General features: G+C 34.3%; 1 protein-coding gene across 3 annotated transcripts; it reads left to right on the top strand.

Annotated features, from left to right (window-relative positions):
* Positions 1 to 5,651: 5,651 nt before the first annotated feature.
* Positions 5,652 to 22,473, top strand: LOC110628147 (BRASSINOSTEROID INSENSITIVE 1-associated receptor kinase 1). 3 transcript variants are annotated; one of them, XM_021774662.2, is made up of 8 exons: positions 5,652 to 6,136; positions 6,671 to 6,803; positions 6,898 to 6,969; positions 9,189 to 9,332; positions 9,780 to 9,851; positions 9,968 to 10,039; positions 10,124 to 10,200; positions 21,615 to 22,473. In XM_021774662.2, exons 1-8 carry the CDS (start codon positions 6,043 to 6,045, stop codon positions 21,701 to 21,703), a joined length of 753 nt encoding a protein of 250 aa, XP_021630354.2. In that variant the 5' UTR covers positions 5,652 to 6,042; the 3' UTR covers positions 21,704 to 22,473. The 3 variants fall into 3 exon arrangements, with proteins under 3 accessions (XP_021630354.2, XP_021630353.2, XP_021630355.2); XM_021774661.2 differs by having other exon boundaries at positions 21,673 to 22,473; XM_021774663.2 differs by lacking the exon at positions 21,615 to 22,473 and adding an exon at positions 11,346 to 12,013 and having other exon boundaries at positions 5,653 to 6,136.
* Positions 22,474 to 24,436: the final 1,963 nt, after the last annotated feature.

Raw genomic sequence — 24,436 nt, forward strand, 5'->3', positions numbered from 1 at the left:
GATGGACATTTGGAATGCAAAACTTTGAGTCTAGAAGTAGATGGATGACCAAATTTTTAATGCCAAACACGGAAGGGATGAGAACCAATGTTGCTGGCAGCGTGAGAAACCTGGTTAATGCTCTTTTGATGCAGCACATATAGGCCTTCCTCTACCTTTGCTGTACCAATCATCCTCCAGGGTTTTATTGCCTGAATGAAACAATAGTTGTTGCCAAACACCAAGCAACAATTAAAAGCAATAGTAAGTTTAGTGACTGAGATTAGATTGAAAGAAAATGAAGGAATATAAAGGACATTTGTGAGGCAAAGATCATCATTGAGGTTAATTGTGCCTGAAAAATGTGACATTAGTTGCTCACCATTTGGTAACTTGACATGAATAGGGTGTATTCTTTTGTAAGAAGAGAAAGGAGACAGAGAAAAACAAATATGATCTGTTGCCCCTGTATCTAAGAGCCAAAAATGAGGCTTGGAAAAACATGACAATGACACTGAATTACCTGTGGAAATTGAGATAGAAGCATTACTAGTACTGACTTGGTTAGTGGTGTGTGAAACTGCTAAATCTGAAGGTTGAATTAAAACTAATAACTGCTGGATTTGCTCTTGAGTAAAAGGAGCACATGATCCACCAGAATTTACAGTTATCGGCATTTGATACAATTGCACACTCTCATCTGTTTTAGTAGCATCATGCATTACAATCTGATTGATAGATGAGTTTCTAAACTTAAAACCCGGAGGGAATCTGTGTTGCTTATAGCATGTATCTGCAGTATGCCTATGCTTTCCACAGTAGGTGCACACCTTTGCATTACTAGAAGGATTTTTGTAGAAGGCATTTCTATTTTGTGACTGATTAAAACTAATTGCTCTTTGAAAGTATTTCAAGATTTGATGCCTTTGCACTAACAAATACCTTAACATTTTCACCAAGATCCAATTGTCTCTCTTGTTGTATAACTAGTGAGAAAAACCTTATTTATGGAAGGCAAAGGATCTATAAGCATAATTTGAGATCTAACATGAGTGAATCTATCATTCAGTCCTTTAAGGAAGTGAATTGCATAGTCATTCTTTTTATATGTAGTAAATTTTGCCACATCAGCACAAGCACAAGGATCAGTACATGTGCAAACAGGTATAGGTCTGAAATTCATTAACTCATCATATAGTATCTTGAGTTCTGTTAAATATTCAGTGACAGTACAATCACCTTGTTTGAAAGCATATATTTCTTCCTGCAGATCTGAAATTCTGAAAATGTCTCCCTATGAAAACCTTTATGAAAATGTCCAATCATGATAAGAATATCGGAACATTTGGGGATATTATTTAAATGCAATAAGAATCTCACAATTATAACCATATTATAATTTCCTTTGCACAGTAATATAGTCTCATAGATTTTATTTTTACTCAAAGTTCAATTAAATTAACACTAAAGATAAATAATTGACTTTATAAAATTATATTTAGATACTTAAAATACATAAATAATAATATCCAACTATAACCAACAGATTGGCTGTAGGGTATATTACTAACAAGGAATCTGTTAAAGCTAGAGGTAGCGATGGGCATGACACTCTTATTTAGGAAGATTTGTGGCTTCTGTCTCTGGATAGTTTCCACATTGATAATTTCCACTTTGATAAATCTTTTTACTGTTCTTCAAGTATCAATCTCGTAATAGATTTGAGCGACCATGGCACTTTGGAGTGGCAATATGGTTTGGTTACTTCCTTGTTCCCTTATGATCAGGCTTCATTGATTTTATTGATTCCTGTGGCACTTAAGAGCTGTAACCATGATCTTGTTTGGAATTATGAGTTTTTAAGCAAATATACTATCAGGTCATGCTACTTCTTATTGTTTAAACCATTTTGGAACAATTTGATTTCTCGGCCATCCACCTCTTATGTCATTGTACTGTCAACATGGAAACAACTCTGAGGACTACATATTTAGCTAAAGGTTAAGGTTTTTCTTTGGCGTACAATGTTAGTAGTTAAAAGTAATCTCATAGGTAAAGTTATTAAGACTGAGGCTTCTTATCCCATTTGTCATGATGATTAGGAAATAATGCGACACACCTTTTTTTTTGTGTGCACAAGCTCGAGTCTCTTGGTTCTCTAGCTCCTGCACATATAAACCATCAGAGGTTAGCTTTTCTGTCCTTTAATATGTGGTGTCTGTTCTTGTCGAGCAATGCAATCATAATTCATTTCCATCAAAGACTCTTAATACAGTGGGCTATTCTTGGTTGCATATTTAGAAAGAACGCAACGAAGGAGTATTTGATTTGCAGAAGCTTTATCCGTCTACTACTGTTCTGCATATTAAGCATTCATGTGCGGAGATTGGTTGGTTATAATCCTTCTGTTCTACTTTGTTTACCTTTTCAAGCTGCAAGAGCTCTTCAGCATGATCATAGTTAGCTCCTTTCGTCGATGGGATGGTATAAGGTGAATTGTGATGTTGCCTAGTCCTAGCATATGCCCCTTTTTGTGTTGCAGCAAATCTTATAAGGTATGCTTTAAGTCGAGTTATGGATGGTTTGGCTAAGAGGGTATATTGTCCTTCTCCTTTGGCTGGAGAGGCCCTTGCTTTATCCCTAACAGTGCATTTAACTAAGGCTAGTTGATTTCTACTGTGATGCTTTCCTCTCGTTGTTGTGTTAGGATGTTCAAGGTCATGCCTTGGAGCATTTAAGTACTGCTACAAGCTACTCATGCTGCTCCATTAGTTTTTTTTAGTCTAAATTTACTTTTATTTGAGGACATATACATTAACAAAGCAACCTACAACCTAGCAAAGTTTATGTTTTCTAATTTTCTTCCAAATGATTGGCTATAATCTATTCCTTCTCACCTTAGGGCCGTATATACATGAGATGCTTATTTGACAGTTTATTGCACTTACTTGCATTTCTCAAAAAAAAAAAACATTGGGCTAAAAGAATCTCAGAAGAGATTTCTGAAATTACAGCTGACGTAATATGATAATTTTACATATCTTATTTCAAGAATATATATTTTATTCCTGAATAACAATTTTAGTAAAGCATTTACGCACAAATTGTTTTCCATCAATTTAATTTTTATGCATGAAATGTATTAAACTTATTTATCATTTTTTTTTGAAAAATAATAATTATTATTTTTTACTAAAAAATTATTTTATTTTATAATTGAGTAATTTATAATATAATTTTTATATTTGACCAAACTCATAACTTAATCTCTGGTTCCTTCTAGAGGTAAGTATTCGATTAGGTATGATTTAAAATTAAACAGAATTAAAAAAATTAAAAATTAATTTTATTAAAATTTAAAAATCGAATCGAATCAGTAAGGGTAATAACCGAATTGAAACAAACTGAAAATTTTCTGTTCGATTTGGTTTAGTTATTCGGTTCTTTCCTTCGGTGAAGAAAAATTTCTCGAGTCTTGATTCAAATAATCTAGTACAACATCAAAAAATAAAATATCATCCATAATATTATATTAATAAAAACATATCTATTTCCATTACTATTGAATAAAAACATTTTTATCTAAGAATTTCTTCCATTGTTGAGAAAAATATTCATCAAGAACTTACTAATAAATAAATCTAAAAATACAAAATATAAGGGTGTAATATATTTATTACAAGCTCAACCGCAGTCCAAGAACTTTGTTACATGCAAACAACCACAAATTCATATATGAAATAGAGGAAAAACTAGCAAAGCAACTACAATAAGGCGAGATTAAGAACAATGTCATGCAAGAGCAATAGTCACACCGCCCACAATGATCAGTAGCAATGGCCGTGGAAGAAGGAGAGCAACGGCTATGAAAAAGGGAGAGCAATGGTCACAGAAGAGAGAGAGCAACGATCATGGAAAAGGGAGAGCGATAGAGGAGAAGAATGACAGTTGGCCTGAAGGAAGATGAAGAATAAATTTAAGGTTTATAACTGATTAAGTATGAATTTACGGTAATTTTTGAATGGCTCAGATCTCTTAAATAAAAGTGAACGTTATAATTTTATTAGTTTAAATTAAAAAATAATAAAAAAAAGAAACGAAGGATCAAAACTTTGACATTTTAAGAGTCAAGTAAAAAACTCAATTATTATGCTAAAGGCTTGTTATTTATAAGTATAGCTAATATATAATAATTATCGGTTTGATTAAATCAAATTTTTATTTTTTAAAATTGAATCGAACTGAATCGATTAAATTAATTTTTTTAAAAATAAAAATCAAACCGAATCAAATTTATTAATAAACTGATTAGTTCAATTCATTCGATTATTTCGATTTGAACTGAATTGCTCGCTCTTAATTCTTTCCTAAAAAATAATTTAGTATCTAAAATTTAATTATGTTAATAAAAGAGTAATTTTATTAAAATTTATTATTATATTATGGCAATTTAGTCAATTAAATTCACTTTTCACAATAATTTAGTTCTCATACTTTTAATATACTATTTACAATAATTTACCATATATATATATATATATATATATTAATATTAATATTTATAACAATTTAATATATTTAATTTAAATTGATTTTTTTAATTTATAATTTATTAATGATAAATTTAACTGAAGAACTATTTTGTTAATAAAATGAAAATTTCAAAATTAAATTATTTACAATTAAAAAGTAGAAACTAAATTCTGAATTTTATTATATCTTGTGCATGCAATGTAATTTACCCAAAAGAAATTCACTTACTCTTTCTTATGTAATATATTATTAATACTTTTAAATTTGAAAATTTAATATTTTTATTAAATAATACTATAAAAATAAGTACATTAATTTTATATATTATTTAACAAATAAGTTATTAATATAATAACTTAACAAATAGTAAAAGTTTAATTGAGAAAAAGAAAATTCTCTCCTTTATAGCACAACTGCGAATATATATATATATATATATATATATATATATATATATATATATATATATATATATATATATATATATATATATATATATATATATATATATATATATATCAAAATAATATTTCATAAATATTAAAATTAAATATTTTAAGTTAGAAATTTATTAATTAATTTTTTAATTTTAAAAAATATATTTAAATATTTCTGATATTTTAAAAAATTTTACTATTTAATCTTTTTGTTAATTTTGCCATTAAATATTTTACTAATTAATTTCTATAATTTTAAAAAATTTATTAATTGATGTAACAAATTTTTAAAATATTTACTAATTATTTATTTTGTATCAAAAGTATTTTAATTTTTTTATAATATTTATTTATTAAAATTAATGAAAAGATTTATTAATATACTCTTAAAATATGAGAAACTTTTTAATATGTTTTTTAAAATTGAAAAGGTCAATTAGTATATTTGTCTTTACTGGAAGAATTAAATAATAATTTTTTAAAAATATAATTTAATAAAAATCAGAAGTTTAATTTAAATAATGAACAATTAATCAATTAAATTTATTATTATTATTATTATTATTATTAGTTTCTAGTTTTTAATTGATTTATAGTATTGTTAATAATTCATTGATTTGAGTCATTAAATTCACTAATTGCGTTGGAGCAGTACGACCTAGTCCTTCCACTGGTTTGGTTTAAAAACACTGCTTTTTAAGGTATTGCCATTGACTAAGCGCCTTCCTACCAAGTCCAATCTATGACCTTATTTGCAAACCCGAGAAAAACTTTGCATAAACTCTTCCCTTCTATTATTGTTATTCTCAAATTTTCTCATGGTTTAGCTCTAAACTCTCAAAATCTCACTAAACACAGCTTCTTATTCATAGATCCTTCTCGTCCAACTTCCCATTTCCACGATCCAGTAAACCCATCAAAGTTTTATTGGGATTTCTCTCATTTTATTTCTTTCTGATTGGGTCAACGTATATTTCGATTCCCTCTATCCAAGTCAAGGGGCTCCAGAGTTAGGACTCTGTTGTTGTTGTTATGATTACTGTATTATGAGCGTGTAGTTTTTGAATTTATTATGATGAATTTGGGTGCTTAAATGGAGCGAAAGATGTGGGCGATCTGGCGCTTTGCTTTTTTCCGGTTGATTTTGCTGTTTTATATTGTTTACAGAGTTTCTGGTAATGCTGAAGGTATGTTTTGATTTTGTGTTTTTATGTTTATGCATATAATATTCTTTAAATCAAAGTTTTTACTAAGTTTTTGGTCATGGGTCTTTGAGATTTGGTTATGTTGACTTTTTGAATTCAAGGGTTTTTGTTCTGATTACTTTGCCTGGAATTGGCTGTTATGACAATCTGGTACTATGTTGTCAAGAAGTATTTGTCAAAACAAAACCATCTTATGTTTTGTTGAATAGCTATTTGGAAACTTTCTTCAGCTTGTGAAATTTTTTCTTGACCTTGTATGAGCTGATCGTTTTATTGTGTAATAACTAACTGTAAACTACATCCGTGTAGTGTCCTATTGGTGACGTTTGTGATTTTGGTACCCACTTAGGCTAAGTTTTATGTGTTCCCATTGACAAGAAATATAAGTTTGTAACCAGAAGATCTTCCGTAATGACCGTTCGACCATAAGTGATGAATGTTTGAATTATTTTTAATTTCTTGATATCTGCAATCTGCCTCTGGCTCTCTTTCATTGCTTTTGTTTGTGCAATACAGGCGATGCCTTGAACGCATTGAAGACCAATTTAGCTGATCCTAACAATGTTCTACAAAGTTGGGATCCTACCCTTGTCAATCCCTGCACTTGGTTTCATGTTACATGTAATAGTGAAAATAGTGTTACTCGAGTGTAAGTTTGTATAGTGCCTTACACTTGCCATTTCCTTATGATATAAATTATAAGTAGTTATGATGGTCACATGCTTCTCTCTTCGTTTACTTAGTGACCTTGGAAATGCAAATCTATTGGGTCAACTGGTTCCACAGCTTGGTCAGCTTTCAAATTTGCAGTACTTGTAAGTAGTACTTTACTCATATTGAGGTTTGTTTCAGTTGGTTGTTTGTTTGTCAATGTGTATTATCATTGATGACCAGCCATGGCATATTTTGCCTTTTTCACTGTTTTGTATGTTTTGATGATTTTAAGATAGAAACGTTTTTCTGTTTCTATTCCCGCTTATATATGTATTTTGCTCTGTTAGATATGGATTGAATTTTAAATAAGGATCATCGTATGAGAGCATATATGGAGTTGCAATTAAATGATGAAGTGTGTATATTGAAAAATATATCATGGTACATCATTTAAATAGTAGAACAACAATATAGATAACCATGCTTATACACTACTTGATATTATTTAAATGATGCAATATTGTGTTGCACCATTTAAATATTTTGAGTGATGTCATGCTTACATCAATCAAATGTAAGTATTTGCTTGTACACATATAATATTACTACCTCAATGATTAGTAGGGGTTCCTTAACTGCTACACTGTGTTTGGTGGAGAAAAGGGGAGGAAGGGAAATCAGAAAGTGAAATATGGGAGGAAGTGAAAGTGAAAATAAAGGGAGTTATTTTCTCTGTTTTGTATGGATGAAGGGGAAAGAAATACGAAAAAAAAAAATTGCGGAAAAATATTTAATTTTAGCTCAATGGTTTTTGTACACATTATCAATGAAGGTTTTGGTACACATACTTTCCTTTCACTTTCTCTACAATTTGGAGTAAAATTATACAAGAGATTGTTTTCTACCCCCTTTCATTTCTTGAAGAAAGTAAATTTATACAAAATTGTTTTCATTTCTCAAAGAAAGCAAATAGATTTTCTCTTTATTTTTCTCCTCTTATTTTCCTCTCTTCCCAAACATAGCATAAGGTAGGCAGCACTGGGTGGTATCATCAATCAGGGGCTAATCAAGTCCACTTTGATACTTGTATAAATTATAAGTCCTTGAATTTTGAGTTTTTTTTATTTTTATTTTTATTTTTATTTTTATTTTTATTTTTATTTTTATTTTTTATTGAGCTAATATACTTCTTTTTCTGGACATTAAACTCTCAGACCTTTTTTTACGTCCATCAAGGACTTTTTAGTTGTGATGAATTCTTCATGAGAATAATTTAGAACAGAAAAGAAGTCTCAGGCCTGTAACCAATGCATGTTCTGTCTTCTGAGCCCTTATGTCGGTTTCAGACTCCTTTTTGTGTCCTAAATTAGTGTCACCTTAAGCTAATATATATGAAATTCACATGCTGAATGACTTGAGGGTTAAATGTGGAGCAATGGAAGTTCATGGGATCAGAAAAGAAAGGTGAAGCTCGGTGGCTTGGGATTGCAAATTAGTCAGTCCCTTTATTGACCTATATGTGTATATGCTCATGTTAATCAACTTTGCTGTGAATTGGTGCATTGGACTCAAACCAGGAAACAGCCTGCTTGCGTTGCAAGGGAAAGGCTAAATGTTTTACTTCCCCATAGCCTGCAACTTTTGAAGGCCTTGTGCATTAGAAAGATCCTTTTCCACTTACTTATGCATGATATTCTTTGTTCAAATTCAAAGTCTACCATTTTGTTCGCAAGGATTATCTTTAAGTTTTGCCTGTTTTAATGTGTTTGAATATATTGGCATACTCTGGCTTTCTATGACTACAAATTGAAGAATAATGCTTCTAAAGGGTATGCTCAACATATATGTGCATGTGAATACATGTGTATGCTGAACTAAATGTGTGCATGTATGTCCCAGTGTTTGTACTCCATTTTTATCTCTCTTTTTGGTCTATACCACACTCTACATATAAATGCATTCAGATTTGTATGTGTACAAGTTTAAGGCCACATTATATGATGTTAGATCTCACTTTAATTTTGGATAATGTGCCCTTTTTAATGCCTTGGGCTCTCCTCCCTGCTTGAGCTCGCCTTTGAGGTTAATTAGGCCCAGCCCATTTTCTTAACATGGTATCATAGCCTGGTTCAGTTGTGGGTTTCAGCCACCCCTAGGGCCCTATAATTAGGCCCGTAGTGGTTAATTCAAATTAATTAATGTTTAATATGCCTTGCACTCTCTAAATTTAACAATATTTATATCTATATATGCATGTTTTTAATGGTGAATAATGTGAACTGGGTATATTTTTTTATATTAAGTATAATGTGATTGTACTAAACTATTTGTTCTTTGTTTCATCTTTCAATTACCTGTACTAAATCAAGTTCTTATACAGGGAACTTTATCGTAATAACATAAGTGGAAGAATTCCGGATGAGCTTGGGAACTTGACGAACTTGGTGAGCTTGGATCTTTACTTGAACAATCTAAGTGGTCCAATTCCAGTGACATTGGGCAAGCTTCAAAGACTCCGTATCTTGTACGAATATGCATCTCTTCTTCTTTATTTTTGTGTAATTAGCAAAGTCATATGGCTTCTACTATATCATTATATTTTCACATATTTTCGTGTCTATTTAGAAGACTTGTCTTCCCAACAATGGTTGATTATGTATTTTGGTTATAGGTCTTAAATAGTTGTCTATATACAAATTAAAGTGCTTTTCCTTTGTCATCTCACAAAAGAAAAGAATTAGGGTTGTCTATATATAAATAAAAGTTGATGTTCCTTTGTCATCTCACAAAAGAAGAGAAATAGGGTGGGAAATGATGGTTGTGTTGACTACAAATGTTGTATTATGCTTTTCAACAACAAAAAATTAGGCTTCCTTTTCACTTCCAGTAGCTCATACATATGTTATGCATAATATGTAATACACAAGATCATAATTATTTTTGAGATGATAACTTATTTTCTGTGAAATAGGCGTCTCAACAACAACACCTTGTCAGAGACAATTCCCATGTCTTTGACTACCATTGGAACCTTGCAAGTCCTGTGAGTACCGTTATTCTGATCTTGATATTTTTACGATCAATGAATTGGCATTTTGTTTTATATGTTAAACAGATCTCCAACTTATGTTGTTTGAATGTTATTATATTGACATGCAGGGATCTCTCAACCAACAGACTTACAGGAGATATTCCTGTCAATGGCTCCTTTTCCTTGTTCACTCCCATCAGGTTTATTTTGAGTAGTTCTGTTTCTTGGTGTCAATTTGATGGATTCAGATGACGTAACATGCTTACTACTGCATTTCTTTGCAGTTTTAACAATAATCTCCTCAATAAACTTCCAGCTTCAGCTCCTCCTCCATTGACTCCATCCACACCTACTCCTAGTGGTTAGTGTTGATATCTGCACTTTAGCCTTGGTGTTTTTTACTGCAATTTTTAATTCGATTGGACCCTTTTCTCGATTTCCAAGATCTTGTTTAAATTTTCTTATGTTTCTTTATTATTCAGTTGAAAGTTGGAAAACATAGTTGCCAACATAAGACATCCAATGTCATTAGAATCATCCATATGCTTCTTATGCTTGTTCTTAACAGCATTAGTAGCATTAGCAGGAGGTGGTTTTGGGATAGCTTCATCAAGCACATAGGATTTTTTCTCTTATTTGAGAACAATTCTCAAGTTTATAAACTAGTCAACAAAATTAGTCCCATTTTCTTTCTGTTTATCCTTCTCAAGGATAGATCGCAGTGATAAGGTGGAATTGTTATTAGCAGCCATAATTATCTACAAAAATATGCAAACATAATTAATTTAGTAAATTAATATTGAGGTGATAATAATCTCCCACTAAAATACAACCCTCAAAATAATAATAATATTTTAGTGAGTTAAGATCCATATTTCACCTAATTCTAAGTCAGTTTTGGCATGACGCTTAGAATTAAGTTATTTAGGTAGGTAATCCCTTACCAATTATATCTAATGTAACTCTTAGATTATGAGGTGTTGATATCATATGTCAAATGCATGTTATATCCCATCTAATGCCTTAGGCCCAAAACCGTTTTGATAGCCTAATTAAGCTCAACTAAAATTAAATAAATGAGTAACTATTACTCATCCTATCTTACTAGGATAACCTAATGCACTTTGCTTTGGCAAAATCTGCATTTTGGTGATCTTAGTCTTGATAGGTTTTTAATATATGGGTGACATTAAAACTTAAAATTTTAGAGTGAGGGTTTAACTTTTAATTATTTTATCTTGCATATATATATATCATAGCATCCAATATGCATACATATATATATATAGACAATGATGCATAGTATCTCATACTAATAAAATATAGTCATTTAAATCTTATTTAAAGACTAAAAATAATAACAATATATAGTCATTTAAATCTAATTTAAAGACTCAAAGAAAATAATAAAATATAATTATTTAAATCTGATTTAAAGATTAAAAGAAAATAATTTTAAAATATATTTTCTTATTATTATTATTATTATTATTATTTTATTTTCAGGGGCAGAATTGTAATTTAGGGTATCATCTTCTTCCTAAGAAGAAACCCAAGCTGCCGCATGCCCATCGCGGCACAACTCGTCGCCAGCACAACCCGTCACCAAGGATCGCGCAACACTTGCACTGCCCATCGCCGCACAGCCAACATCGAGAGCTACATCGTTGGCGGAATTAAAAGGAGCAAGCGTTTCAGTCCTCACCGAATCACAGCAATCCCTTTCCCACAACAACGAGGCTTCATTTTGGGCCATCCGCACCTCGCTTAGTGCATGCTGACTTGGCCATCACTACTGTGCACAGCTGATCATGGAGGTAGCTGCGGCCATGTGCTCCCCAAGCACACGATTTTGAGGAAAATCTTATTTTATTTAATTATTTTAATTTTTCTAACAAAAATTAAAATTATCTAAATGATCTAATCATTCATCCATAATTATCATACCTTTTTAATAAACATATATCACATATATAATATCAATTATGGCATAATTAATTTAAACGAAAAGCACAACCAGGCTCTGATACCACTGTTGGAAAATTCTGATATTATTGCAATCTAAAGATGCAGCGAAAAAATAAAATTTCTCTGATTTCCTTTTCCTGAATTTGAGTGCTTCGTTTAATTCACAAAAGAATATGAGACTAACCTGTTAATCTCGTTGAGAAGATACAATGTTGGACTGATGGTGCTGCTTTTTCAAACGAACACTCTCTATGGTATCCACACGAACGTATTCTATCCTTTTAGAGTGCTAGCTCTCTCAAAGATAGATAGATTATGTGCTCCACAATCTGCAATCTTTTAGACTGAGTTTTGTCAAAAAAAACGTGCCTTCCACAATTCGTAGAAGGGGTATTTATATGTTTCAGTATTTTATTTTCACATAAATCATTTTCCTAAAAAGAGTTGTGTTTATCTCACAACTCCTTTTCCTAAAAGGAGTTGTGTTCGTAACTCACTATCACAATCTTGCAGATACTCAAATATCTTATGTGATATAATCCTTTATCTGTAACAGTTACAGATAGACTGCAGATCTTTTAAATATTATTATCTCATAATAATAAATGATTAATAATAATAACATTTTATTATTATTAATTATATTAATAATTAATATTAATAATAATAACACTTATTATTATTAATTATATTAATAATTAATATTAATAATTACACTTTATTATTATTAAATATATTAATGATTAATAATAATAATACTTATTATTATTAATTATATTAATGGGCTATGGGCTTTTAGCCCATTAATATGACATAGCACATCAACAACGGTCTTTTGTGTGTGACCCAATAGGCTCACATTAATTGGCAATAGGCCCAGTCCCACAAGGCCCATAAGTCATAAGTGGCCTCTAGCAAGACATTATGACTACCCAACTAATTATGAGGATCAATAGTCCGATAAAGCCTAATAGAACATGAATTAATCCCTTTGTCACACGATATCTAGTTTGAACATAAGTCATGGTCAATGTCAAACTTATATTGTTCAAACTTATGATTTTTCGATCTCTAAGTAGACTGATAAATTCAAATGATATTGATCACACTATCAATTCATTTGAGCACGGACATGCATTTCTCAGTCTCACTTATCGAGGGGCCCAAAAGATATCTCTCTCAGAAAGAGGGACAAATCCTATCTTGATTGTTCATTATCCTCTACGTAATTTCTATTATGCTCAATCATAACCTTTATGATTGTCCAATTAAAGACAATGTTTGGTTATGTCAAAACATAATAGTCTTTATGTTGGAAACTATGACAATCTCAAGTCAAAGGATTAAAACATAACTACTTTGAGATTCACTTATGACAATGACCCATGTAGTGATCTCAATGCGGGTCCATCCAATACTTTGTTCTCTAACAAGTATTTATGATTATTGAATTATATCAACATATACATAATCATCTCATGATTATCAATCAATAATCATACCAGTAATATTTTATTATTATCAACATAATAATAAGTAACCAGGGATGATAATCATTATTATGTAACATGCAAACAAATAATAATGATAAAAACCTCTTTTATTAATAGCCAAAACGACATACAAAAAGGCTCAAAATAATGGCTTAGGGCATGTACACTAACAAATCTAGCTTATAAGATACATCCCCAATCCTTCGCAGAACTTCAAAGGGTCCGATGTATCTTGGAGCTACTTTACCCTTCGACCTATAACGAATGACCCCCTCCATTGGAGACACCTTAGCAATACCCAACCTTCTCCTAAACTCCATAAGCTTCCGCTGCGCACTCTGATCCTTTCTCTTCTCCCTTCTTCTCACTAAACTGACTTCTTCTCTAACCCTCAATAGCTAGTACTAGGGGTGAGCATTCGGTCGGTTCGGTTCAAAACCGAACCGAACCGAAATAACCGAAAACCGAATTGCAGAATTTTACACAAACCGAACCGAACCGAATAAGAGGAATAACCGAATCAAACCGAACCGATTTGATTCGGTTCGGTTCGATCGGTTCGATTCGATTTTTAAATTTTTTTTTTTCACATTCATTCTAAAATCCAATTAAAATATTTTAATTTTAATTTTTATAAATAAAAAATCAATACTGGGACTGGGGGCGGGGGCGGGGGCGGGGGCGGGGGCGGGGGCGGGGCGGGGGGGGCGGGGGGCGGGGGCGGGGGGCGGGGAGGGGGGACGGGAGCGGGGGGCGGGGAGGGGGGACGGGAGCGGGGGGCGGGGAGGGGGGACGGGAGCGGGGAGCGGGGAGCGGGGAGCGGGGACGGGGACTGGGGACTGGGGACCTGGGACTGGGGACCGGGATGGGGATGGGGACGGGGGCGGGGGCGGGGGGCGGGGAAGAGCTAAAACCGACGTAGTTTAGTGATTTCGGTTCGGTTCGGTCTGATCGAAATTTTTGAATCTAAAACCGAACCGAACCGAAATCACCGATTTTTCAAAAAATTAAACCCGAACCGAACCGAATTAAAAATAAAACCGAACTAAATTTTTAGTTCGGTTCGGTTCGGTCGGTTATTTCGGTTTAAATCGAATAGTGCTCAGCCCTAGCTAGTACCCAAATCTCAGATCTATCTTGAAAAACAACCGACTCCTACGAGCTGGTCCAATAGATCACAAATCCGAGGTAGGGGATACCTGTTCTTGGTAGCGACCTTGTTCAACTGCCTGAAGTCGACACAGGGTCTCAAGGATCCATCCTGCTTTTCCCACAACAATACTGGAGCAATCCAGGGTGAGGTACTAGGTCGGATAAAACCCTTGTCTACCAAGCTCTCGCAACTACTCCTTCAACTCCTACAACTCTGCAGGTGCCATCCTGTAGAGAAGAATAGAGATGAACATGATGCTAGGCATCACTTCTATTTCCAAACTCTATCTCCCTAGCAGGTGGTAAACCTGACAGCTCGTCTGGGAAGACATATAAGAACTCTCTGACAATCCCTCCTACGCACCCTACGAGTCTGAAAGGCTGACAGCAAACCTCTAGGCATCCTTACACTGTCCCCTCTGCAGACTACCTCTAACCCATTCTGTCCTCTGAACCTGACTACCTTGTCTCTACGGCCCAAGGTAGCACCACAAGTAGAAAAACCCAATCCATCCCTAGAATGACGTCCAGACAGTCAAGTCTAGGACCTCAAGGTCGGGTGGAAGGCATCTACCCTCAACTGACACTGAACTGGACCGGCAGACTGACCCTGCCACAGATGGATCACACTTGGGTCCACTGACCCAAAGAGGACACTCTAGCCCAAAAGTTATCAACTCAACCTCTCAACGGCTCCTAGAGCAACTAAAGAAAGAGAAACACCAGGGTTCACAAAAGCATACACATCAGAACATTCAAAAGTGAGCGTACCTGGCACCACCGTGTTCGATGTGTTTGCCTCCTGCTGAGCTTGGGTGAAAATCCGAGCTAGAGCTGATGGACCTTTTCCATGGGAACCTTCAGAAGAAAAGGCTGACCCTCTCCCTCTGCCTCGACCATTGACCTGCAACATGGTTGGAGCTGCTGGCTGAATCGCTCTACCTGAAGCTGCTCGATGGGATTGTGCCAACCAGGGCGCAGTAGGACACTCACGAACCATGTGCCCCTCCTGATCGCATCTAAAACATAGATTGGTCCCAATCAGACAGACTCCCTTGTGCGGCCTTCCACACCTCAAGCATCTTGAACTGCCTGAGCCAGAGCTTGAACTACTACCAAAACCCAAACTGGATTTCAACCTCTTCCAAAACTTACTCTTCTTCGATCTTCTGAGACCTCTGTCCCCCTTTTTAGTGGTGTTCCCCCACTTTTTACTTCTCATGGCAGCTGTACTTAGAGTGGAGGGATCAATTCCTCCTGAACCCGAGATTCTGGTATCCTGAGTCTGAGCGTCTTCTTGAGACTCTCCCATGCCTTCCTCAAACAGGTTAACCTCCAGACTGACATCTCTTCTCTGAACATCCATCTCTACTTCTCTCGCATCAGCTGACATTCTCCTTAGATCCATTCATTCTCTGCTTACATCAAAAGACTTTCCAGGGTCCCTTGATGTTCCCCATCTGCCAACTCTACACGACTGCGCTCTTGGCAGAGCAGGGGGAAAGGTGTCCATACCTTCTCTCTCAGACGGAACTCCAGTCGATTCCACATATCGACGAGTGCCACGCATCCTAGCTCCTCTGAAGAACAACACACAATCATACAAACATTAGCATCATACGGTTCATGTGGAAACACCTGAACCTGCATCACATACATAGCATAACATTAATGCACATGCATAAACTCATGGCATTTCACATCATCATTCAAGACAGGACTCCACATCCTATCCTAGTGGACATGATTTTGCCTATTATGCTTGCCCTTCTATGACCTCTATGAGCCCAACACACTATTGGTCCGACCATATGAACCTAGGGCTCTGATACCAATCTGTAACGACCCGGAAACCGGACCGCTACTAGCACTAGGATCCAGATCGGCTTAAGGCCGCCGGGACCAGTACCAAGCCTAACATACATCCTGTTACCTGGTAAAATCCCATACATGATCAAACATAAACATAAAAACTTTAAAACCTTTCATATACCAAGCTTGATTCGTATGCTATATAACTGTCAACATAAAAACCCCCATGCTAGAGCCCTCATCAAATGCTCTAGTTGGGTCAACATTACATATATCAAGCCTGGTTCACATCTGAACAATAAAAACATAACATACATCATGTACAAAAAGGGATTAACCGGATCTTAGGGCCAAGCACAATACTAATCCATAGATATAACTCTACTTTACGTTACATTACATCACATTTCATTATCTTACAATACATTATATCAATTTACATTACATGTCCACACTAACATGCTAATCTATTACATAAACATAACATTAACCCTTGCCGACTTCCCGCACTACCTCAGACCTGCAAACCTGGGGGTTAGGGGAAAGGGGTGAGCTAAAAAGCCCAGTGAGCAGAACAATAAACACTTTAATAAATCATATGCTATCGTGGAACGCATCACAGCACAAACATTTCACATCACAGATGGACATGACCACCAAAACTCCCTCTGTCTGTGCCTGGCTCTCGAAGGAGCTCTTCAGGACTTCTGTAACATACATGGTGCCCGACCCTCGGTGGGGCTCCTCAGGACTTCATTAAACATATCATATCTAGGGCTATTGGGGTCGCCTTGGTCCATCCACATCAACATCAAATTATGCAATGCAACATCTTCGTGAAATCTAATGCACACAACCTAATACATATACATGGTATTCATGATGCGTGAACATGCTTAAAACATTTGAGTTAGTTTTACTCACCTCTGGCAGACGCTGGACTGACTCTGCAACAGCTAACACTGCTGGCCTCCTCGGTCCCTCGGGTCCGATCCTACACAGGTGGACTTGAATGAGGTGCCAAACACACTCTAAATAACTCATAAACAACTCTCCAAAAACCCCCTAAAACATCATAGAACAATCATAGAAAACATGCAAAGGAAGGCTGGACAAGACACTTTCGGCGGCAGGTTCGGCGGTCGAAAGTCCCTCCAGAGCCGAAACTCAGCCACTTTCGGCGGCCGAAAGTTCCTTCCAGAGACGAAACTCATGCATGTTCGGCGGCACCTTCGGCGGCCGAAACTCCCTTCCAGAGCCGAAAGTCCAACTTTCGGGGGCAAGGTTCGGCAGCCAAAACAAGCCACCACAGGCAGGTTTGGCGGCCGAAAGTCCCTTCGGCGGCCAAACCTGAGTTCTTCCAGACTGACAGAACTCAGCCTCCTCATGCACAAACAGCCTCCAAACCTTCCAAAACAACTCAAAGTCTCACATGCTCTCTCTCAAACATGCATACACACTCCCACAAGCATAAACTAGCTTAGACCTCCAACATAACATCACATAAACATACATTGAGCATAAAACCCACATAAACCTTAATATGCACATCTATACTCACACATGCATAAAAACTTCTTAAAACTTCATTAAAACATAAAGGAAAGCAAAGATCCACACTTATCTCTTGAAGATCGAGGGTTGGTGCGATCCCTAGCTTGGAGATGGGAGGAAACAAACTCCTTGGCTCTCCAAGCTCCAAAACTTGATCTTTGAGCTCAAAACTTCAAAACCCAAGCTAAAACTAGTTAAAACTTGAAGGATTTGAAGAAAGAACATAAAATCAACCAAAGTAGGACATGAACACACCTGAGCTCGAGAATGGAGAGAAAACTCGCCCATTTTCGGTCTGAGGGCCTTTTATAGGTGGCCGCTCAACCACCTTCGACGGCCTAAGCTGCTTCCACAACTCCACCACCTTCGGCAGCCTAACATGTCTCCTAAACTATCCCATGTTCGGCGGTCGAACTTGAGGTTCGGCAGCTGAACCTGATTTCTTCTCTCAAAGTCTTCGGAGGCCTAAAGCACTCCCGAAGCAGCCCCATGTTCGGCGGCCGAACTTGAGGTTCGGCGACCGAACCTGGGACCTTCCTCCTTGGCCTATTCTTTTCAAAACTCCATTTCTTTCCCATTTACAACCATAAAATCATGTGAAAACATTTTAGAAAACACATTTTACCCTTCTAGAAGGCTCTGGTATCTTTGAATTCCAGATTCCGACGGAGATTCCGCCAAAAAGTCGGGATTCCGATGTAAGGATCTAGCCGGGTATTACATTCTGGATATTTTGTAGCACTTGCGAGCTCCTTGGCCTTTTCCAACCCTATCAAGCTTCCAGACATTTTCTAGCATTGAAAAGCTTCTATGCTTTTTTTTATCCCTTACGAGCTCCTTGCAGACTTCATTTGCTCACTTGGCAGCTCGTCCTGCCTTCATTGATCGTCAAAAATTCTCGCCCATCTAGAATGGGCCTTCCTCTTTTGCAAGAATTTTTAGATTTTCGGGAGTGATTGCAAGAGCAGTAACACATGCCTGTGGCTCTCTTCGTGAGATAGGACCAATGCTTTCGATTGTGTGGCCTGGCTCATACCTACCTTATGACCTAGGCATTAAATGCCTTAGAAACTTCTTGTTAAATGGGACTAACACCCGTTTGGTGGGCCTGGCATATATCCGCCTTACGGCCTGTCATGAAATGATGTAGAAATATCTTGTGAAGCGGGGCTAACACCCGGTCTTATGGCCTGACGAATCTTGGACTTACGACCTAGTTTAGCGGGACCAATGCCTGGTCTTCTAGCTTGATGAATTTTCGACGTATGGTCTTATTTAATGGGACTACATTTAGTCTTCTGGCCTAATGAATTCTCGACTTATGGCCTTATTTAATGGGACTAACACTTGGTCTTCTAGCCTAACGAATTTTCGACTTATGGCCTTGTTTATATGGGTCCAACGCTTAGTCTTCTGGCCTGACGGATTCTCGACTTATGGCCTAGAAGCTTTTGTTTATATGGGCCCAACGCCCGGTCTTCTGGCTTGATAGATTCTCGACTTATTGGCCTAGAAGTTTTTGTTTATATTTTTGCGGTCCAATACCTGGTTTTCTGGCCTAACGAATTTTTGACTTATTGGCCTAGAAGCTTTATATTTCTACAGTCCAATTCCCAGTCTTTTGACCTAACAGATTCTCGACTTATGGCCTAGAAGCTTTTGTTTAGATGGGTCCGACGTCCGTTCTTCTAGCTTGACGTATTCCCAACTTATTGGCCTAGAAGCTTTTGTTTATATTTCTGCGGTCCAACGCCTGGTTTTTTTGTTTGATAGATTCCCGACTTATTGGCTTAGAACCTTTTATTTATATGGGTCTGACACCTGATCTTCTGGCCTGATGGATTCCCGACTTATTGGCCTAAAAGCTTTATATTTATGCGGTCCAACACCCGGTCTTTTGACCTAATGGATTCTTGACTTATTTGCTTAGAAGCTTTTGTTCATTCTGACTTTTGATTTTGCTTTTGACCCGTCTTTTTGTTTTCTCTCAATGCTTAGACTTCGCATCCAGCCTAATGTATTTTTGGGCTTTGTACATTAATTGTTAGTACGTAGTGGCTAGGTTCTTGATTGGGGAATCTATGAACTTGGCATTGTGTGTCCCTTTCTTTAATGCTTCAGATGCTATCTCATGATTTAATTCTTCCACTTGTATTGCTTCTGTATTGAAATGTGAGATAAAGCTCCTTAAATACTTGCCATCTCCTTGGCGGATCTTCCGCAAGTCAGAGGAGAGTTGTTTGGGACATATATAAGTAATAAATCATATTTAAATAATGTAGCGAACTGCGTAAAATTTTGAATCAAACCTGGGCTCAGATATTAATATTATTTCTAAGCCAAACCTGAGAGTATTAATGGAAACACTCGGCATAACATAAAATCGTTGACATCCTGAAGCTACATGGTCATCCTAAAGATCGCCAGATAGCTTCTGGGATCTGCTATTCCATCATATTTGTCTAAGTTAGGCAGCTTAAACTTGATTGGAAAAGTTTTTGCCAAAATTTCTTCTGAAAGAGGCAAGGCATCCTTCATGTCAAACTCCTCCTCTTGTTCCTTTTGGTACATTTAAACAGCCGTACCAACTTCCAGTCCACACTTTTCGAAGGATCGTCTACTTCATCTTCTTCGACCTTGGCCTTCCCTTCGGACTGTCTTTTAATCACCTCTATACGAGTCCTCGATGTGTCGACGAGGGCTTCTTCCCTTTTCCTGAGAGCCGTGAATGATGCCTCCCCTTGAGCCTTATACTACTCGAGAGTAGCTGCAACTTCTGGATGTATTGGAGCATCTGCTCACTGGTTAAGTTATTGAGATCTGCTTCATTGACTATTAAGGACGTGTTTTGTCCACTGTCAGGGGTGGAAGAGATGATGATACTCTCACTAGTAGTAATCTTAGTAGCAAATTGTAAACTACTAGCCATTTCGAGAGGAGAAAAGAGATATTTATTTCTATGAAAAAAGGAACAAAAGACCAAACATTAATCCAAATGAACAAAAAGGATTAAATGGAGATCTTGATAATGGAACCAAATGATATTGTTGAAAATAAATTGATGAGGTGGCCAATGGAGTTATGCTGTGATTGATCCACCTGCAAGATAGAGAATGCAAGGTGGTTGGTGTCCACGGCAGTCACTCTGACGCTTAAATTAGTAAGAGGAAGAGAATGGCGAGTAGGGGTGAGCAGTATTTGGTTCAAACCGAAAAAATCGACCGAATCGAATTAATTTTAAAATTCGGTTTGGTTTTTTATTCAATTCGGTTCGGTTTGATTTTTAATTTTAAAAATTTTGGTTATTTCGATTCGGTTCGATTTTGATCAGAAAAAAATCAAAAAAATTGAACCGAACCGATTAGTGATAATAATATATTATTTTCAGTAATATTGAGAAATTAAATTATATTAAGATTAAAATATTTTAATTAAATTTTAAAATATTAAAAATAAAGTGTAAAAAATAAAAAAAAATTATTAAAAATTGAAACTGATCAAGCCGAATCGAACCGAATCAAATTTGGTTCGATTCGATTCGATTCGATTTCTGACCAAAATCAGTTCGATTCAATTTTCATAAATACTAAATTTTTTATTTTTGGTTTATTCAGTTTGGTTCAGTTTTGAACCGAATCAACCGAATGCTCAACCTTAACGGTGAGTATAGTGTTTAGAACTTAAGAGTAGTTGTGTAAGATAATAGTGTACATTTACCTCTGTAATCGTTCTTCTTTTATAATGTAAAAAATTAAGATAAATATAGTATTTCCTGATAATCCGTGCGATGATGTAGCCGGTTCGTTGATAAGAGATTTTTGCCGACTAATTGGTCGAGAATCTCTTGATCGCAGGCAAAAAGAGAATTTGTTGGATTGTAGCTGATAATAGTAACTTTCTTATGGAAACTTGCCCTGAAATTAAGAAGACGAGTCTATTCGATCTGAGGCCAATCTGTAGTGAAGCAGACCTGAAGCGTCTAGATGTTCTTTTCTCTCGATTCTGAATACTATGGTCATCCAAACCTTCCTTTTTGTGGAGTGAGACTGTATATTAATTATATCACATTTTTGTTACATGTCTCTATTTTATGGTAACAACACATTGCCCTTCTATATATAAGAATAAATATTTAACTAGTTTAACTAATATTTATAATATTTTATATTTATTTATTATTTTAAATAATTTATTGGTGTAAATTTTAATTTAAAAATTATAGTTAATATTTTTAAAAGATGACAGTTAAATAAAAAAACACAAATTAATAACCCTAATTGTAAAAATTAAAAATAAAAAAGAACCTCTGCTTATAGAGATGATATAAAATACAGTCAATAAACATTTTATTAACTACTTATTAGCTTGATTATTTTTTTTCAAACATTTATTAAATATTTCAATTAAATTATTTGGATGCCCTATCAATTTATAAAAATTTAAATAACTGAACTAAATATCCCTTAATTTTGCATGCTATGATTATTATTATTATTATTATTAAGTTGAATTTCATTAACAACAGACGTTTAATAAGAAAAAAAATCTATTTTTTGCCCCTAAACTTTAGGGAAATGGTTAATCATGCCCAAATTAAGTTGTTGGATAATTTACCCAAAAAAGTTTCTTATTTAAGATGAAATTAATTAATTTTTTTTTAAAAAAGCTTTTTAAAATTTTTAATAATAAAATATAAAATTAATATTTAAAGCTATAAACCCATAATTAATACATTCTTAGGTATCAAAATTAGCTCACTTGCCAATAGGCCAACGCCCCAATGGGCTTTCTCGCCTGCTTCGCTGCTTCCACGGGAAACCAGACACCTTTACCTGCAATTTCCTTCTCCTTTTCCAACGCTGATTTAAATAGATTTTTTCATAATTTTTTATATTTAAATTTTTACTAATATAAATAGCAATGTTTTTTAATTGTTTAAAATACTTTCAATTTTCGAAAATTTAATAAAAAAATTTCAGTTTATAACTTTTTATTTTTAAAATTTCATATTAATTAAATTGGCTAAAACTTTTTTGATGGAGTCTAATTCGCCTTATTCCAAAAAATAGAATATAAAGATTCATTTTTTTCTTCTGTATGTTATTAAAGCTCTTTACAAGTAATACTCATTAGGTTGCACTGGAAAGGTTAGTTATTACGCTGGTCAAAGTTTTCATGCAAGAAATTTAACTTATAAACTAGATCCGGTTATGATTTTTTTATATATTTTTGTGACATTAAAAGGATGGGAGCATTGAAATTGCAAAAAGAGCATGGTCAGATTGTTGGGGCAGCTAGGGGTGAGCAGTATTCGGTTTAAATTGAAAAAATCGATCGAATCGAATCGATTTAAAAATTTAATTCGGTTTTTTATATATTTCGGTTCGGTTCAGTTTTTAATTTCAAAAATTTCGGTGATTTCGGTTCGGTTCGGTTTTGATAAAAAAAAACCGAAAAAATCGAACCGAACCGATTAGTAATAATAATATGTTTTTTCAATAATAATATAGAGAAATTAAATCATATTAAAATTAAAATATTTTAATTAAATTTTAAAATATTAAAAATAAAGTGTAAAAAATAAAAAAAAATTATTAAAATTCGAAACCGATCAAATCGAATTGAATCGAATTGAATCAGATCGGTTCGGTTTGATTCGGGTTCTGATTAAAATCAATTCGGTTCGGTTCTTATAAATACTAAAATTTCGGTTTTCGGTTTATTCGGTTCGGTTCGGTTTTGAACCGAACCGACCGAATGCTCACCCCTAGGGGCAGCAGGGGTTGTATCCATAACTCACAGGGATTTTTATACTTGTTCTCCAAGATTGAGTTTCTATTTGTAACGTGGGTTGGGAGCGTAATTTAGAGATTTTTTTCTCAATTAACGGCTAAAATTTGTAAAATTAGATGATTATTCTATATAATTAATGGAACCAATTTACAAAAATATTTTAATTTAATTAATAAAATAGAGAAAAATTTTAATTATTTAAGTAAAATTATTGATATACTATTAATTTAATTAATAATTAAACTCTATTATTTAAGCACTCATAAATTTAATTAGGTAATCTGAATAAATCTGAAAGATCTCAAGTTCTATTTTTTTGATTTCAGTCCTCCATTTTAAAAAAAAAATTATTATTTAAATATTTTTTTTTTAAATGGCTTTTATTTTTTTACTATTATTTATTAATCATATTTTTTAATTAGAATAATAAATTAAAGTAAATTTAAAAAGAAAATTTAAGAGGTGAGTTAATTTGAAATTGAATTAATATAAAGTGGTATATCTAAATAATTTATAAAATTAAAATATATAATAATAATAAAATCAAATATTTTAAAATTATAAATTTTAATTCTAGACGAAATAAAAAAAAACCTTGAACTTTTAAAATTTTCCTATTACACCCTAAATTAAACAAATAATTCTTTTGTTCTCATGAGTGGTGTGAGCTTCACCATTATTAAATTTTATATTTTAGAATTATTTTTGCTGTTTTGAGTTGGTTCTCCTTCGAGAACTATATCTGAAATGAATTACACTTTTTAAAAAATTATTATTTAATGTTATAAGAAAAATTATTATTTAAAAATATATTAAAAAATTTAA

This window comes from Manihot esculenta, chromosome 12 (assembly GCF_001659605.2).
Source record: "Manihot esculenta cultivar AM560-2 chromosome 12, M.esculenta_v8, whole genome shotgun sequence".
In the NCBI taxonomy this organism is placed as follows: Eukaryota; Viridiplantae; Streptophyta; class Magnoliopsida; order Malpighiales; family Euphorbiaceae; genus Manihot; species Manihot esculenta.

What these genes read in the sequence shown, in the direction of transcription:
- LOC110628147 (XM_021774661.2), top strand. Translation starts at nt 6,043, where the DNA reads ATGGAGCGAAAGATGTGGGCGATCTGGCGCTTTGCTTTTTTCCGGTTG. An exon ending in CTTTCAAATTTGCAGTACTT is followed by an intron (nt 6,970 to 9,188) that starts GTAAGTAGTACT and finishes GTTCTTATACAG; the next exon opens with GGAACTTTATCGTAATAACA. An exon ending in ATTGGAACCTTGCAAGTCCT is followed by an intron (nt 9,852 to 9,967) that starts GTGAGTACCGTT and finishes ATTGACATGCAG; the next exon opens with GGATCTCTCAACCAACAGAC.